The following is an 18,111-nucleotide window of genomic DNA, read 5'->3' as shown; positions in this document are numbered from 1 at the left end:
CTATAAAAGATTGTGTTCATCATATTATCTAATTTTGAAACTTTAAAAATATTGTATAAGAATGATATCCTTATCAGGGGTAAAAACAAGTAGAGTCCCAGTCTGAATCTGCTGGTTAATTACTATCATATAATTATTGCTGTATGTGCTGAACTACCAGAAAGGTTACCCTCCCTTCTCATATTGGAACCTGTTCTCTCTGATTTCTCAAGATTTGTAGTGAGGTATGTTGAACATTATGGGATCAAATGCCTTACTCAGAAATCTCATAGCACTTGCACTTTGGCTATTTTGTAACTCAAGATCCAGGCAAGACATCACTGACTTAATCCCAAAAGGACAATGTGAGTGTGTGATAAAGAAATAATTTAGACTGTATGGGAAGGATTAATGAAAATTAGTGGGCAGTGAAAACTCCCTGGGGTGAAACACAAAAGGGAACTGTGAATGCAAGCAGCTCTACTGCAAGCAGAGAAGCTGCAACTTTAAGGGATGTGGATTAAGATGCCTCACTACAAATAGGGGCCAATTGCCCCTTAGTGTGGAGGGAGACAAGAAAGGAGTATCCTGATTGATCTCTTTTGCAGTTTTCTAAAGTCTTGATATGAACTGTCAAACCCAACCTGAAGCTAAAAGGTCAGAGAGTCTGATTTAGACAATTTATGGAAATTAATCCCCTGGGGCATGTTAGACAGCTTTCCATGACTAAAACAAGTACTTAGGATAATTCAATTATACAGAAAAAGGCTTACATTTGCTCACACTTTTAGAGTCAATTCGCAATCTATTGGCCATCTTGGTTTGGTCCTGTGTCATGGGAGGCGTGTCCGGCAGAGCAAAGCTACTCAGTCAGGGCTGGGAAGCAAAACAAGTAGCGAGGAAGAGTCTGGCTTTGGCCCCATAATGACACTTATGAGGATGGCCCCAGTGACTGGAAGACCTCCCATGAGGTCCCACATCTTGACATTTGCACCATCTCCTTGTGTGCCAAGCCTTGAAGAATTAGACTAGTCATTCCATATCCCAGCTATAGTACAGGATAAAGAATAGAATGATGGCTTGAGAGAGCATTAAATGACAAAGAACATCATGTAGTTTTGGCTGAAGTTCACGGAGGGGCCCTTTGACATGTGAATCTTCCTAACCCCTCATTACCTTTCTTCTAGAGATACAGAAAAGAAAAACTCAAGTCATCTTTGATTCTTCTTTTTTTTCTGGATAAACTATGAACGGGTTCTTTACATGTTCTTAAAAGTGTATCTCTTGTAAGGCATTTCTCGTAGATGCGTGTTACTTCTACTGCTACCATTTTTGTGTAGGTCTTGGCTTTTCTATCTTATACCAAACTAATTGCTTCATGATAACCATCTGTCAAGAATTGGCATTCTTAAATTTCTGTATGCTTACCACAAAACTTACATTGAATCTCAGTTGCTGTAGATCCCAAGTACAATGTCATTTACCTAGGGTTAGACTTTCTAGATGCTGAACACATCTTCAACATTTGTAACTAATATCATTGCTTCCTAATTACTCCCCACTTGGTGTTTTACTTTATCTGCTTATAGCTCTGTTCCCTTCTCTTGTTGATTCTATTTATTTCACTTCAAAAGACTATCCTAAATTCACTAAATCTTAAATTCTATATTCTTTTAAAATCCTTTCACAATGTCCAAAGGTTGTCCTATAAATTTATTATGTGTTTTTCCATATGTTTTGGTGGCTGTTGGTTCTATAATTATATACTGTTGTTCTTGTGTTGAGAATAGAGTTGAGACTTTACTTATTTCACCAATTTTACATTACCTGAGGTAATTAGAGAAATAATACTGACACATTGTTGTCTTAAATGCATTACTTTTGAGTTGGATTACATCCTTAAATTACATCTCTGGACTAGTTTGTTGTATTGTGTTGGCTAATTTAGACCAACTCTAAGAGAATTAATAATGACAGTAAATGACTTTATTTAAAGCAGATAATAAGGCTTTTATTTTTATTGCATTTTTGTAAAAATTCCTATATGTTTATACACAAATGTACATAAGTACATAAAAATACAAAAAAAATTTACATGGTGCCAATATCGGGTTAGTGCTTAAGAATAAGAATTTTGTTTGCTTTTACTACTTGCGTTGTGTGATAATCTGGACATTGTTAAATACTTTAAACTTTTTTTTGTGGCTGGCTTAGCTCACCTAGGGGTGGGGCTGGTGCAGCATGTGGTGCCAGGGATTGAACCATGGCTCCTGTACATTTAATTAAACTTGCCTAAGCAGGAGTCCTAAACTACTGAGCTATCTTGCTGGCCCTATCAAATAATTTAAATACCGAGAACAATTATGACACTTTTCTTAGTCATGGACTTTTAACAACAGATCAAGTTATCTGTTTAATCAGATTATTTTTTGTCTTACTTACAGAATGATTTAGCAAATTATTCATAGCAAATATTTGTAAATCACAGAATTGTCTACTTCAACCATGTATAATTTAAACTATTATTTTTACATCAGAAGTTGCCTGTAAAATTGCAAAATACAAAAGTTATATAGCAAAAAATTTGAAAATGAAAATAAAATTTTGAGCCGGCCAGAAGTAGCTATTTAAAATAATTCTTTTAAAAAAAAATGCTCACATTAGTTGGAGTCTTTTATTTGTCAAGTGAAGTAGTTTGGGGTTCCACAGAGCAATTGTTTAAGAATGAAACAGGCCTAAATTCTGTTTACATGGCACATGCATAATCTAAGACCTTAAGTATAGCCTGAAGGCTTAGAATTAGTAAAAGTGATGCATACAAGTGATACAGAGGAATGAAGCTGTCAAACTGGAAGATACCTGGGAGGACTCTCTAAAACCTAAAAATGAATTTTAGGAAAATGGAGGTTAAGAGCAGAAATGTTTAATGAGGAAAAGAAAGCTTCTCTATCCAAGAGAGGGACAGAAAAGGACCCAAGTCGGTTGCTCAGGGCATATCTTTTTTCTAGGGATATTTATAGAGCAAAACCATGAGGTGAGGAAGGAAAAGGTAGAAAACGCAGGAATTCACTGAGTGAGCATGAGCTGAGACAAAACTGTGGTCAACCAGTAAGATTACAAACACAATTGCTCAGGTAAAATTGATTAAACCCGGGACCAAATGGGGATGCAAGTCACTTAGCAAGTGGGCATGAATACAGACTAGGGACTTTTCCTGTAAGGGATTGGGTTAGTGACTCTTCCTGGCTTCCTTGAGATGATGATCAATCCTGGAAGCTTATCTTTAGGGAGGTAAGCTTTTGTTTGATCTTTTGTCTTGAGGTCTGGCCAACAGTGGGAGTGTCTGTCGCTCTCACAGCTGGCAAGATAGCTTATCTTTTATGTTGTCTCCATTGAAGGCCTAGCCCTGTCTGAGTTTCTAACTCAGCTTCCTACAATGCAAACACACATAGGTACTGCATCTGGAGGTTTACATGCTATGTTCTAAAACTAAGATAAATCACAAACTGAATGACTTGACAAAATCATTTCAATATGTAGAATAAATTCTTAACTGAAAGATTCAATATCACCACCATTAGCTACATAATTATAGAGATCTCTTAATTATGATGAGTATCTTTAAAGTAAGATTATTAGAACATGGGCTCCATGGGCCAGAGTAATCTAAATATAGTGAGAAAATGTGCTTGGGGGGTGGGGCACCAAAGGAAATTGAATACCTCTAATGTACACTTTGTGCTTTATCACTCTAAGCCCAGAAGGAGGGAAATAGTTGATGACTGTAATTTCCTGTGCTCAATTGGTTAGGAGGAGGGCTGGGTAAAATACTACTTGGCTAAATATGGTTTCAAGCTAGGAAAAACAGACACTCTAGCTCAGTGGACAAGAGCAAATGTTCTTTAGTTCTGTGTATGTGGGTTGGAATACTGATCTTATTATGCTAATAGCACTCATTCACTTCATTTTATATGTCTTCTATGGTTACCAGGTGCCTGGTAAAATGCTTGGCATTCCTGGCAAATTGGAAACAATGCCAGTATGTTTTAGATGCAGTTAATCTGGAAGGCACCTGTCAAATAACCAAACCAGGATGTCATTCGAGTGTAGGTGGGAGCAGGATGCCATTTTTAAAATGCAATTGGCTGGGTCATAGAAAAATATAGAATACTTCAGAAGTTTAAGGAAGAAAAATGACTTTAGAAATGTGAGTACAGTCAGGTCATCAAGACATTTATCGTAGTGATATAGGGAAAAATGATCTCCCGACCTGACCTGGATGAGTTCATATTCTCTAAAACCAAAGAATGAATTTTAGGAAAAAACAGAGGTTAAGAGTAGAATATTTATTGGGAAAAAAAGCTTCTGTCTCAGAGGGGACAGAAGGGGGGCCTGACGGGGTTGCCCAGGAAACTGTCTCTTCCAGATTATTTTTACAGGGCAAAATCAAATGGGGCTACGGAACTCTCTTAGGTGGACAAGAGGTGGGACAAAACTATGGTCAACCAACGGGATTACAAGCACCATTGCTTAGGTAGAATTGATTAAGTTCAGGACCAAATAGGGATACAGGTCATGTAGCAAGCAGGCATGAATGTAGAACAGGATTTTATGAAGTAGCCATCCAGTAATATTCGGATTAACGATTCTTCGATTTCCCTCAGGGGGATGATCAGTCTCGAATGCCAATCTTTAGGGAGGTCGGGATTTGTTTGATCTTTGGTCTTTAGGTCTGGCCCATGGGGGGAGCATCCATCCCTCCCAGTGTTGCAAGATATCTTGTCTTCTGTGGTATTTCCTTCAAGGACCAGGCCCTGTCTGACTGCCTATAATATTTCTGTCTAATTCGGCTGCCTGCAACACTAGGATACATAAAATCCACTGAAGATTTTTAAGCAAGAGAGATGAAAATTCAAATTTCAGTTTCTAAAGATTACTTTGACTACACTAAAAGAAAAAAAAAGTATTAAAAGATGTTTCAGTAGTACTTAGAGAATCCAAAAACATGTAGTGGGGACATTCCACATAAGAAATAGTAGCCATTAAAACAAAGAAGTAGAAGTGCTAAAGTCATACTAGAGTAAAGCTAATGAATTCTACATTTCTAGCATTTACAAATGAATAAGTGAGGGTTATGGTCATTAAATTAACGATTTCATTATGGGGACTAGATTTAATTGCATTTTAATTTGACTAACTTGAATTCAAAATTTCCTTGCGAGATACAAAAAGAAATGTCAAGCGAGCTCTTGGATGGAAAGCCTGAAGTTTGGAGGATCCTGGATTAGAAACACTAATGTTATCTGCACTGCCTGGTGGCTGGTTACTGAAGTTCTAGGTACCGATGACATGTCTTGGAGAAGAGAGTACACTCAGATAATAGGAGTCTTAGAGTAAATCCTTAAAAACTCCAATGTCTTAAGGCTAAGTAGAGTCAGCAAAAGAGACCCTCCCAACAGTGAAGGAAGGAAAAAGTCTGAGAAAACCAAAAAGCCAAGGAAGGATGAACAACTGGATCATTCAGATACTCATATATTGAAGGTTGATAGCCATGGACTCGGGACCTTGTGCTTGCAAGCAGGCACTTATGCCATTGAACTATATCCCCAGCCCTAAATTTCTGCCTTGGTAAAATCAGGGGAATGATCCCTATCTCATGAAATTCTTCCAACAACTAACTGGTGGGAGGGTAGAAGAATGCTCAGCAAAATTTTTGGCACATACATAATGTATTTAACATAATGATGCTTAACATAAACACAGCTGTATATAGTGTCTTGTACATATTAGGTACTTGTGAATATTTGTTAGATTTTGAGTGAATATGATTCTGATACACTGCATCTGATTGTCCAGAATATATACTAGTCTAATGCATATGACTGTATATTTTGTTAAAGGCACACCTTATATGTTCAGGTAATAATGATGACGCTATGTGCAGTGCTTGCTATCCAGTTAATGCTTGGGCCATTTTTGTTCACAGGGGACTATTTTTCTGCCTGGAAATAAAGTCTTGGAACATCCCTGCAATGAAGAGAATCCAGGAAAATTCCTTTTTGAAGTAGTTCCAGGTAAGATATGTTTCTGGTTTGATTCAATTCTTGCTGATGCATGTTGGTGAAAATGAGGACGTGACAACCAGGTTTTCACCTTCTTGAGTTATGGCTGAGATCAGTCTTGAAAAAATAAGCCAGGAAGATAGCTCAGTAGAATAAGTACATGTAAGGTCCTGAGTTCAATCCCTGGTACCACAAAAAGGAAAGAAAGAAAGAAAGAAAGAAAGAAAGAAAGAAAGAAAGAAAGAAAGAAAGAAAGAAAGAAAGATTAAAATTAAACAAAAAAGATGATTCCTGAAAAGGCAGGTGTCAAATCTGGCTAATGCTTGCACAGATACGGACTTTAAATCTGTATCGAATATGCACACATGCTTAGGGTCACAATGACACACCAGTCCCCTTTTTATCTGCCTACAAAACTCCAGCATTGACTCAAAGTCATGAGAAAGTACCTGTGAAGGGTACTGGAGGGAAATTTCACTTTACAGTGGTCTTGTGAAGAAGCTGAGGTATATTTTAGTTAAAATAGTTTGCTCAGCAAGCTGTGTCTTAAGTAAGTCTTGGTATTAAACAACAAGACACAAAACCTCTTTCAATGACTAAGTATTCCAGTTCGTATTCCCGTGTTGTGCCCAGCCAACCACTTCTACACCTCTGGCTTCTAGAGTGGAGAGCATCGCTGCCAGGTCATCAGAATTAGCAGTTACATTTCCTGCGGCCTCTGTTCATGTTTCCCCTACTCACCCGTACCCACCTCACTCTTCATACTCAGTCCGCTTTGAAGTCCTCGAATAGCACAGCAGCAGTTTCCATGAGGCCATGATCTAGTTCTTTGATCAGTTCTTTAGCCTTTCTTTACCCCTGGATGTAAAGAAAAGGGAGTTAGGAACATGGCTTTTAGAGTGTTGGCCTTGGATGGTCCAGATTATATGATATCAATGTTGAGGTAATCCCAGTAAAGGGTGAGTGAGAATTTATATGCATGAGTACTATGAAATTCACATCAATAAAGCCAGCACAAAGATAGTCAATAAAACACATTTTCCCAAATGGATAAGTACAGGGGATTTTAAAATGTGAATGCATATTTTTCCCCTCAATGAAAACAGCTGTGGCACTGAGTTCATCTGGCTCATGGTGGAATCCGTGACTAAATGTTAATTGATGCTGCTGAAGTGGTACAGAAAGGTTAGACAGATGTGTTGTGCTGCTTCTCCCTAGAGAGAACATATTGCAAGAAACCTGAATCTTGTTTGACCCATTAAAATCCTTTTATTCTTACTTCTTAGTGGAATACCCCTATGGAACTAGATTCCAGATGTTACAAGGTCTTTGAAGTATAAGTAGAGGAAATTTCTTTCCTTATTTATTCCCAAACATTAGTGCCTGTTGGCTTTTAAGTTGATGGCTTTGAGTTTTCCTCTCCAATAATACTGGAGTTCTGTTTTCCCATTCTATACGCTGGCTGCACAGCTAGTTCTGTTGTAACATAGATGGACATATTCAAGATTGTTTGAGACAGAATTATCTTCGAGTCCAGAAATTTATGGATGAAACTACCCTTCAACATTGCTGTTCTAGGGCATAAGTTTCACATGCAGAGCAAATGACATAATGCTTTTTAATGAGCAAAACTTAAGAAGTTTAAGGTTATATATAATGAATTCTGAAAGTTATCCCTTCAAAAAATTTCTGGAGGAATTTCAGGCTTGCTGCTACAATTATGTTAGTAAATATAGTACTCCCATAGAAAGTTTGAAATAATATTTTCTGGGTTATTGGTTCAAGATGATGTAGTATCTTCTAAGTTAGATTTTGGAATTCTGAATCATCTTAATGAAGTGTGAAGAGAATTGCTTCACACTTCAAACATTTCTTCAAAGATGGAGCTAGAAATACATATGGCTACACGCTGAGAATCTAGAGTCTATGTTATTAATCTCAGTCATTGTGGTTTTCTTTTAGTTGGAAAAAGCATGGATTTTTCAGGCAAATATTCTTGTACTTGTATTAGACTGTGAAGGACCTGTCTCTCATGGTCATCAATGGATTTCAGAAAATCAAAATTATTTAAAGACAACAAGGCACTTCTTTTACCTTTGCAGATGAAAATGACAGTGTGGTATTGTTTGATTTTTTCAAATGTGTAGTGGTTTGGCATGAGAATCTAGAAAGTTCAAAAACAAGAGTTTGCCGTTTGTCAGAATTAGTGGGAGGAGGCTGGGGATACAGCTCAGTGGCATGAGCACCTGTCTGGCAAGCATAAGGTCTCTAGTTTGATCCCCAGAACACCCCTCAAAAGTTGAGGATCGGTATTAGTAGGAGGCAAGAAAGACAGCAAAACTGTGATTGACTTTATTATAGGACCCACCTTCGTACACCCAGCTATGTCACACATACTTATTCTACAGTGGCTTTCTCTGAAAAAAAATCTCTCAGTCGCCACTTCAGAAAACCTATCTGAAAATGATGCTATAGATCTAACTCACATGTCTTTATGAAAAAAATAAAGATCACCCAAGTTGTATGAAGCAGCATCAAAGGATAAAACGCTTTCATCCCTCTTCCCATAATTCCCAACCAAACTGAAGGCCCCCACAAAGCTGTTTGTTATCTACTCTAGCATTATGTGTCCACATACAGAGGTTGTACGTTCAAGGGCACTGTTCATTCCTGTGTAGACCTTTATAAATTATCCATATATATAGTGTTTTTTGGAGAAAAAATATAATAGATTTTTTTTGGAGAAAAAAGATATAGGATTTGTTGTTGGGTTTTGTTGTTGTTGTTGTTGTTGTTTAGTCTTAACCTGAATACCCATAATGTACATGTAGGGAAAACCAAGAATTTTTAATAGAATTGAAGATCCTGGGTCTTTGGGTATTATTTATCTGTATTTGTCTACATATTAGATATTTCTTTTAGGCTTTAGACTTTTAAACCTATGCAGAAAAACAATCTAGCACAATTCAGGATTAGTTTCATCTAGATTCATTATTCCTTGGAATGAATTATCTCTTTGAAGGATAATAATGCCATGATTTGATGCCATAATTTGTAACATTCTACTCCAATTTTTCCATTTTTCCTACTTGTTATTAAAGAAAAAGTCATACAAATTGGCAAATTAGAAGGCTTTGCTGTCAGAAATGCCAAATCTCAGACCAGAGTGAGCCTTTACAGCCAAGTACTAAGCTATTGGGAAATGTGGTTGAGAAAGGAATGTTGGCAGCTCTTTAGTGCATGGCCCTTGAAGAAAGAAAACCCAGTTGTTCTCTTGGCTTCTGATAATGTGCTCTGGCTGTGTGTGTGTGTGTGTGTGTGTGTGTGTGTGTCTGTGTGTGTGATGTTTGAAGAAATAAACAGAGCAATTAAGGCAGCCATGATGTCAAAACTCTCATTAAGAGAATAGTCTCTCAGAAAGGAAACAAGAAAACCATGTAGGGGCAGGACAAAATGCAGGAAAGACAACGTGGGACACCATCTAGTTAGGACTACATCTTCCAGCTCTTTGCCCTATTCCTAACACCCAAGGTAGCACAGCACAACGTACTGAGCAGTCGAGATGTGTGTTTACTATACCTATGGAGGAATCTTGGTTGGATGAAATTACTGTGGGCATGTTGCTGTGTGGATCTCTTATTTACTACTGTGTGGGATTTTTCCTTCCCCTGGTGCAGCAAAGAATTTTCTTGTGACTGCAGTAACCGAAGTGGAGGGAAGTTCCTCACCCACTTCCCTTTCCTACTCTCCTGTCTTCCTCTCTAATGACAAGAGGAAGAGAAGGAAGAAGTTAGACTTCTTCCTACACAGATGCATTGTGGGAAGAACCCCTTCACTTCCTCTCCTATGCTGACACTTCCAGAGGTCATATATGTGGGGTTTTCCATGGCCCTGGCTTTGCCAATCCACTTGCCATGGTAAGGTTTACCTGGTTTGGAGGTAGTTCTACTGATGGAACAAATGAGCTTAAGGTGTGCTACTTTCTAGGCTTCTTCAGCAACCAAGAAACGCATGTTCCTTTCCTGCTGGGAAAAGGAAAGTGAATCACATCACTGTTTCTCTCACCCTCAGTCCATCCTTTTCTCCAGGGGCATCAGCTGCAGGGCCAGCAAGGGTTACTGAGCTCCAGAGGCCATGGGTCCCCAATCTAAGAAAGAGATAGTGACTGATCTGGCACATTTTACCATTTACAAACAATTCTTTTTGTGCTTTTCTGGCCAGCTCCCCCAGTGGAGGAAATCTTTGTCCTTCCACCCCCAAGAACTAGAGTTTATTTACCATTAATTTTTGTTGGTACACATGTATAGTACCTAATGTTCCTATTTGTCCCAGTGAAGCCAGTACTCATTTATAACAAACATGCCTTCATTCAGTCTTTTTGTCCCCTTCCTTTCTCGCCTCACAATCAGTCCTTCATCTCTTGATCCCTTTCACTTTTCCAAAAGATTTACCCACCTATTTCCTGTTACTTGTCTTTTTCTAAAAAAATGTATTTCAGGTTTCTCACATAAGAGAAGAAAGTCATATTTAAATTTCTGTGTGTAATTTATTGCATGTAACATTGTGATTTTGAGAGGCATCCGCTTTCCTACAAATGACGCAGTTCTGTCCTTTATCGCAAGGTAGTAGTCCATTGTGTGTAAATGCTACATTTTTCTTTATACATTCATCTGTTGATGGGAAGATAGGTTGCTTCCAGGATTTAGCTGTTACAAGTTGTGCTGCTATCAATACAAGTATATATTTATTATTGTAATATAATAGCTTAAACACTTTGGTGAAGATACCTAGAAGGGCAATAGCAAGGTCAAATGCAATTTCTAATTTTTGTTTTTTAAGGAATACCCATAGTGATTTTCATAGTTGGTATACTGGTTTACCTCCCCATCTACAGTGTAGAGGGTTATCTTCAAACCTGTTTCTTCAAGTAGTGCCTCTTGTTCTTTATCACCCTCTTGCCCCCAGAGACTAGGGGGCTTTCTACAGCTTTCTCTCAGTAAACCCTGCAGAGAGGGTCTCAGCACAGCGGCCACTGGGCTTCCCAATTAGAATATGGGGCTTGAGCACTGTTTCTTTAGGTTTGAGCCTTAACAGAAATTTCAAACTAATGTGTAGGAAACGCTTGATGTGTGTCTGTCCATGATTGGGAACAGAGTGAGCTGTGCCCGGTGCTCCTGGGGCACGTTCTCTGGGGAGGCGTCTGCAGGATGGGCAGCAGAAGCGCCTTACCTCACTGCTGCAGTCGGGGCCACAGCTGCTCTGACATGAGGCTCTGAGGCTGCAGTGCTGCTAGAGTCGCTCCAGCTCTGGGCTGATCATTCATTCCCTGGTACCAGCTGGTACTTGGCTGTGAAGAGAGGAGACTGATAAAGTGGGGCTCTCAGCTTCCAGTGTGCCTGTCTCGGAGGATTTTGACCAATCACCAGTGTCCCCCTTATGCCTATAGCTGTGTCTGTATTTTGATTCTGTACCCCAGACAATGTTCTGTTTTCCTCCCCTCAGTGTATACTACAACACCCCGAGACAGTGGTACTACATCTTCATCCTACAGAAGAGGAAAATGGGGTACAGAGAAGTGATTTGACCAAACTGCAAAAGCTAATACTAACCAGCAAATCTCTACTTTAGTATGTGGTGTGTGTGTGTGTGTGTGTGTGTGTGTGTGTGTGCGTGTGTGTGTGTGTGCTTGAAATGAGTTAACAGCATTTCAGAGGCTGGAGTGCATTTTCTGAAATATGAACAGGCAAAGTTATTTTTTTTCTAACTTGAATGCTTACAGTATACCTTCTCAGCTCATCCATCCAGGGTGAGAACTTCAGCACTTAGAGCGACAGTAGGCTTTTTTTTTTTCTTTCAGAATTGGGGATTGAACTCAGGTCCTTGTGCTTGCCAGGGAAGTGCTTATTCCACTAAGCCATCTCTGTGGCCCCAACAGTAGGTTTTTCATTCATTTGCACTATGTCTTTGTTCAACCTCATCATCCAGCAGGTGCTGCTTAAAGATGCCCACTTATAGCTCCTCACAAAACACTCTGTGAGGTTGAAATTCTGCCTGCAGGAAGTGTGGGGAAGACACATGCACCAGTGGTCTGATGTCCCAGGACTGCAGGTAGCAGAAGAGGAAGCTGACAGTGGTGGCTTCTGCCACAGCAAACCTTTGGGACTCAGTTCTCCCTGTGATGCCATATACTTGCTGGAACTGCTCTCAGCTTCCTCCCAAACACCCCACACTGGCCAAGCTATTGCTGCTGTGTGCCCACCCACAAGCATGCCTGCTGCAGATCATGTACTAGAACTCAACCCACCAATGGAGTCAAGTCCCAAATGCATTTCTTTCTTGTTTTTATATAGTTTACTACAGGGTCTCACTATGGAGTGATCCTCCTGTTTTCAGTTTCCCAAGCACTGGAGACACACACTACCACACCCAGGAGCGGAGCTGGGGATTGAACTTCAATCCAAATGGATTTCAAGAGCAATCCCCCCAATAGACCAGACCTTCAAAGCCCTACATTGGCTCAGTCCTTGGCATCAGCAATTAGTACAATGGTAGATTTTTCTTATCCTCTTTCTTTCCCTAGGAAAAGAAATGAGAAGACAAAAGGAAGGGGGGATTGAGTAATGAGAAAAGAACAGTGAAAACAGAATGAATAAAAGCAAACCTGAAGAGTGGTCTGATGTGAGCGTCATTTGCCTGTAACAATGTTACGTCCTCCTAAAAGACAAGGCGTCCTTTACACTGCCTCCCTGTGCCCCAGCTAATTGTTCCCAATATGCTCAGACAGCCTCACCTCGCTTCTGTAAATCTCAGTAAAAGTATTTCTATTCCAGTGATTATCTATCAGGATTTCATAGAAGCCAAATAAAAAGCTAGAGGTAACAGCTATTTAGAGAACCCCATAGATACATTATGGATCTTTTGGCCAGAGAAAAATGCATATATTAAGCAAAAGTGTGAGCACATTTAAAGGCTTAGAGATTCTTTCAAATCTAGTCATGGACAGTAGGGTAAGAGTAATAACTAAATTTGGCACCAAAGCCTTGATAATTTTTATCTCTTAGTCTCTACCTCTGTCTTTAGCTCTGTGTTTCTATTTCTCTGTGAGTTTATCTGTGTCGTATAGGTACAGGACATACTCTCCTCCAGGTGTAACTGCCCAGTGCATCCCAGCGTCAGACCTTTACCTCTCTAGTAAAGCTATTACGCTTCTGCCCCACGGCTGCACCTCACCACAGACTGAAGTTGGGCACATCCAGAGGCATTTTTCCTGCATGAAACAGTTCCTGGGTCTGCGAGTTGTAAAATTTTTAATTTACCAAAACTTGAAGCTACTTAGATGGTCAGTGTGCAGCTGTTTTATGTAATAAGCCACCTGAGAAATAATCATCTAATGAATACTTATGGTTGTCTTGGGGGAAGAAAACTGGTCGGCCAGTTTTCAGGTTTTTGAGATAATTATGCAGCATCAGCAATGAAAGTTTGCCATCGATGTCTGCCTTCACATGCCTCTGGCACTGAGCAAAGCATGCCTTTGGATATATCAGCTTGCTGCTATTTAGAATGTAAGTCAGTATTTAGCATCTATTTTATATGAAAATGCAGGGATGCTTTGATAGTGTTATAGCGTAAAACTTGGTAATTATCCTTGATCACTATTTAAATATGCTGGTAAGGCCTTTAATTTTACAAGAGTCCTTTTGTCTTAACTTTGTCCCTTTTTGCCTTAGTACTGTAGGTTAAAAATCCATGTAATTACATTTGTTATCCAAGAGCAACTGTGACAATCTCTCTTTCTGTCTGCCTAGATCTGTGGGCAGCCCTGAAGTTCTGTTTTGGTTTGTGTTTTTGCTTGGTTTTACTGTGTGCAAATCATTTAGAGAATGTGAGTGGGAGATGTTTATGGTATGAAAGCATCATTCTATAAACACAAGGACTTCTGAACATGAAATAAATAAGTGCACTGGTGAAAGCCAGGGTGTTTCAGTTACTGTTTATTCTCACATTTAAAGTAAGTTTTTGAGATTTTTGTTCCCAAATTTCTTTCCTACTTAAAATACCTTAGAATATGCATTTGAAAGAGACTATTACAATGAGAGATTGTGTACAGAAACTGTACAGTGAAAGTTTTCTTTTCAATATTCTAAGCCTTTCAAATTCTTACTAACATCATTGTGACTGGCAAGCATTTATAGTACTTCAGAGCCCACAGATATGTGATGACAGGATCGCAGATAAGAAGAGTCCGTGGATAGAGTGGTGTCTTGTGCAGTCTGTGGATATGCTGACCTAGTCCCCTCCACTCAGCGCTAGATCAGGGACCAGCAAATGTCTCTGGGAAGAAGCAAAGAGTAAATGCTATAGGCTCTTCAGCCACAAGGCACCTGTTACAGTTGCTCCACTCTGCTGCAGTGGCATAAACCAACGAGTTCAGCTAGGCTCCAATAAAACATCATTCATCTTCTCTGAAATATGAATCACATGATTTTTAAATATCAAGAAATATTATTTCTCTTTTAATTTTTTCACAGCCTCTTAAATTGTAAAATATAGGCATGGGCTAGATTTGGTTTGTGTGCTAGATTAAAAAAAGAAAATCTATGAAAAGCAAGCTAAAGATACTGCTATAAGTCACTAATCCCCACTGGTGCCACCACAACCAGAATTAGAACTCTGAGACAGCCTGTCTCCCTGGCCATGGCATCCCCCACTTTGTCAAAATCAGGATTCAGAAGCAAATCACCAAAATTCTTATTTAGCACTTCCTCCAAATAATATACTTTTTAAAAATAATGGTGAAACTAAAAAAAAAAAAAGGATTAGTGACCAAACTGAAACTCTCCTTTAAACCTTGTCTTAGGGCATTTAGAACTCAAGATCTCAACCAAGGCTGAAATCTCATATGTGACTTCAAAATAATGAAGACCATTAACAGAAGACTGGCCGTACTCAGCACAGAAACCATCCTCTTATGCAGTTCAATCCGCACAGGTTCAGGGAGTTGTTCCTCAGTATTCTGTCCTGAGAGAACCCCATGGGAGATCAAGAGAGCTTGGACTATCATCTAAGCGTCTTTCTACAAAGCATAGTAGGATTTTACAGTGTGAAGCATCTTACAGAAAGTGAAAATACTTTGTTTACAAAGATAACAATCTAAACAACAAAGTTATTCTCCCAGAGAGGGTGTATGTCACCAACTACTCATTCATTAACATCTCCTGCCTCACCAACCACTTTTAGCATCTATATGAGAAAAATTCCCATAATATACATTATAATATTATATATTATGATATTATATATATATATGTGTGTGTGTGTGTTTGGGGGTCTTTTATAAGGCAGGCATTGCATACATGAGTCATATAACTTTGATAGATTATCATTATCTACATTGCCAATCAGAGGTACAAATTTATATTTCTAAAAAAATGCTAAAACCAAGCTTCACAAAAGCACAGCATGCTGCAGTCTTCTTACACCAGAAAGAATATTGATAGATTTAATGTCAAGATTCCTCAGAGGCCAGACATCAAAAAGTTAAAAGAAGTAAGAAAGACAAGAAGAAATGAGATGGTGAGTTTCCAGGTCAGCGAGAGCTGCATTTCCTACCTCTGCTTGGATCGGAGATTGCTGGTACTATTTCTAGTTTCTGTCTCAGGGGGTCTTACGGATAAAGCTGGCGCTTTGACCCTGTGATGCCTACACAGCCTGCAGCCCATCCTCAATAAGTGGGTGTTGAATGAATGAGTAAACCAGATCTCAGTTTCATCTCTTTGGTGTGATTGCTTTGGATTAATCAAATTTAGAAGAACCGTCCAGCTCTAAGTTATTTAACTGGATCAGAGATCTTTTCTCAGTTCCTTAGGAGACAGAAAAGTAGAGAAATTCATTAACTTCCTTACTCTTTCCTCTTCAAGGAGTCATCCTCATGCCTCTTCAATCCTTCATTAGTAGTAAAACCAGCAGTGTATTTTATGAATTCAATAACAGAAGCTATTTATTAACAAGTCTTTTGCCAGGATAAATGTTCTCCTCCCTCCATTGTTCCTGGGGGCATGGTTTTAATTATGCATTTCCGGGCTTTTTGTTTACCTGCTTTTTCTGTGTAATCAGTGAAAAGGACTTGGAAGTGAAACCAGGCTAAGAACAGAATCAAAGTGCAAACCAAATGCTGGGTGCTGACTCTGTCACCGGGGTTTGTCTGAGCAGTTCTTTTTTGGTGGAGGGGCTTCTTTCAGAGAATTCTCCTTTTTGAAACAGAACATGTAAGGTGAGTTGAAGGTCAGTGGACAGGACCGCCAACAGATTAGACATTGTGTGGGAACACGAAAGGGAAATGAAACTGGAATTCTGCACTACCCTCAGAGCCAAGGAGAGCTGTTTCTTTTCCCTCTCTCTTCCCTTCTTCTCCCCTCCTGCCTTCCCTCCCTCCTTTCCTCCACACTTCTCTCTTTCTCTCCTCTCTCTTTTTCTGTTTTGTTCCTTCCTTAAAAATAGAAATCTGAGAAAAAATGATCCTCAGGGCCTCAAAAAGTTAAACTCTAAGGACAATCACAGCTCAATGAGGCACCCCTGAACTGGTCAGGCAGGCATGGTGGCTTTAGCATGAATGTGACATTTATTTGCCTATTAGACTATGATTCATTTTGCCCTGACCATGCTGCTTGAAAATGGTTCCCATTCATAGCTCCATTGCAGCCGTCTGAGAAAGGCCATGTGGTGGTGCATTAGATGGTCTAAGAGTTCTTAGATCACCATAAATATTTGGTATCAGCTGCTGAAACCCATGCACCCTCAGTAAGAAAACTGATTGCTTAAGGTAAAGCCATTTATGATTTATAAAGCCCTGATTCTATTTTAGGGGCTTTGTTAACTACAGAAGTGTTCGCTTTGAGTAACTGAGGATAAAGAAAGAGCAGAGACTGGGCTGGCCTAGGAAGAAAGGAACCTAAAGAGAGAATGCTTGGAACTCAAGGTGTGGAGGAGAGTTGTCAAGGAATCCCTGAAGCCAGGAGAAGGTGGGGGGGGGTGGGATTCTTCCTTGGGATCTAAGGCCTAAGCCTCTAAGCCACATGGTTGCCTCAAAAGTTGGGACTGGGGTGTGCGTGGGAGGGGATGAGACTACAGGGAGTCCCTAGCTCTCTCCCAGTTTACCGAAGAGTAGACCAGTATCATGTAGTGGGGCATATTAATAAGTGCTAGCCTGGAGCCTGAGTTATCCTAAATAGGATTCTAAAAATCAACAGGAATTTCAGAGAAAAAAGAGATCAGTATGGATACTAGTGACCAAGGAAGTGTTCCCAGAGGCAGTGAATCTGCAGCTGGAATTTGAAGAAAAGATAGGGTTGTAATTAAATAACTATGATGTGAAGAATTTATGATTGACAAAGTATTGGAAAAGATACAAAGACATTCTGAGAACAGAAAGAGGTCTGAAGGTAGCCACTTTCCCTGGACAGCTGCATTGGCAGGACAACAGGATCACCCTGCACATGCTTGGCACAGTCCCCTTCTTCCTTGTCTACTTGGACCTATTACTGTGATGGATCCAACATAAGCCTAAATTCAAACTTACGTATTGCATTCATATGATATCAACCTCCAGTGGGGATGACCAGCTTCACAGGACAAGCGGTAGACTGAGGCAAAGAAGAAGCCTTGGTTTAAAGCTCCTTGGATCCATCCAGAAGGCTTTTCCAGGAACTCCTCCTTGGTCAGCAGTAGTCATGCATGCATGTTTGTGTGCACATGACAGCTCTATAAATTAATGGATTCACTGTGTTATCTACTTATGCACACTGAGCATTTTGATAGTATCCATCCCTCCATTATGCATTTACACCTCCTTCCTGTCATTCTCTTCCTCTTATCTAAACATGCCTTTTCTTCCACTTTCATAGCATTCTTTTTGTTTGCTTTTCTAGATTCCACATATTGGGGAAAACATGCAATACTTATCCCTCTAAGTCTGGATCATTTCACTTGATGTGATGACCTCCCAGTTCTGTTTTCCTGCAGGTGATACGATTATTTTCTTCTTCATGGCTGAATAACACTCCATTAGTATGTA

At 39.5% G+C, this 18,111-nt stretch overlaps 1 protein-coding gene across 1 annotated transcript in view; it reads left to right on the top strand.

Moving 5' to 3' along the window:
* The window catches only part of Arhgap24 (Rho GTPase activating protein 24), a 464,868-nt gene that overhangs the window by 205,009 nt on the left and 241,748 nt on the right, over positions 1-18,111 (top strand). Inside the window, exon 3 of the mRNA XM_004629174.2 lies at positions 5,966-6,053. Coding sequence (XP_004629231.1) covers positions 5,966-6,053 — 88 coding nt within the window. The remainder of the gene's footprint in view (positions 1-5,965; positions 6,054-18,111) is intronic.

The sequence above is a fragment of the Octodon degus genome, unplaced genomic scaffold, assembly GCF_000260255.1.
Source record: "Octodon degus isolate 3935 unplaced genomic scaffold, OctDeg1.0 scaffold00028, whole genome shotgun sequence".
Classification (NCBI taxonomy): domain Eukaryota; kingdom Metazoa; phylum Chordata; class Mammalia; order Rodentia; family Octodontidae; genus Octodon; species Octodon degus.
This window is presented reverse-complemented; position numbering and strand designations above follow the sequence as displayed.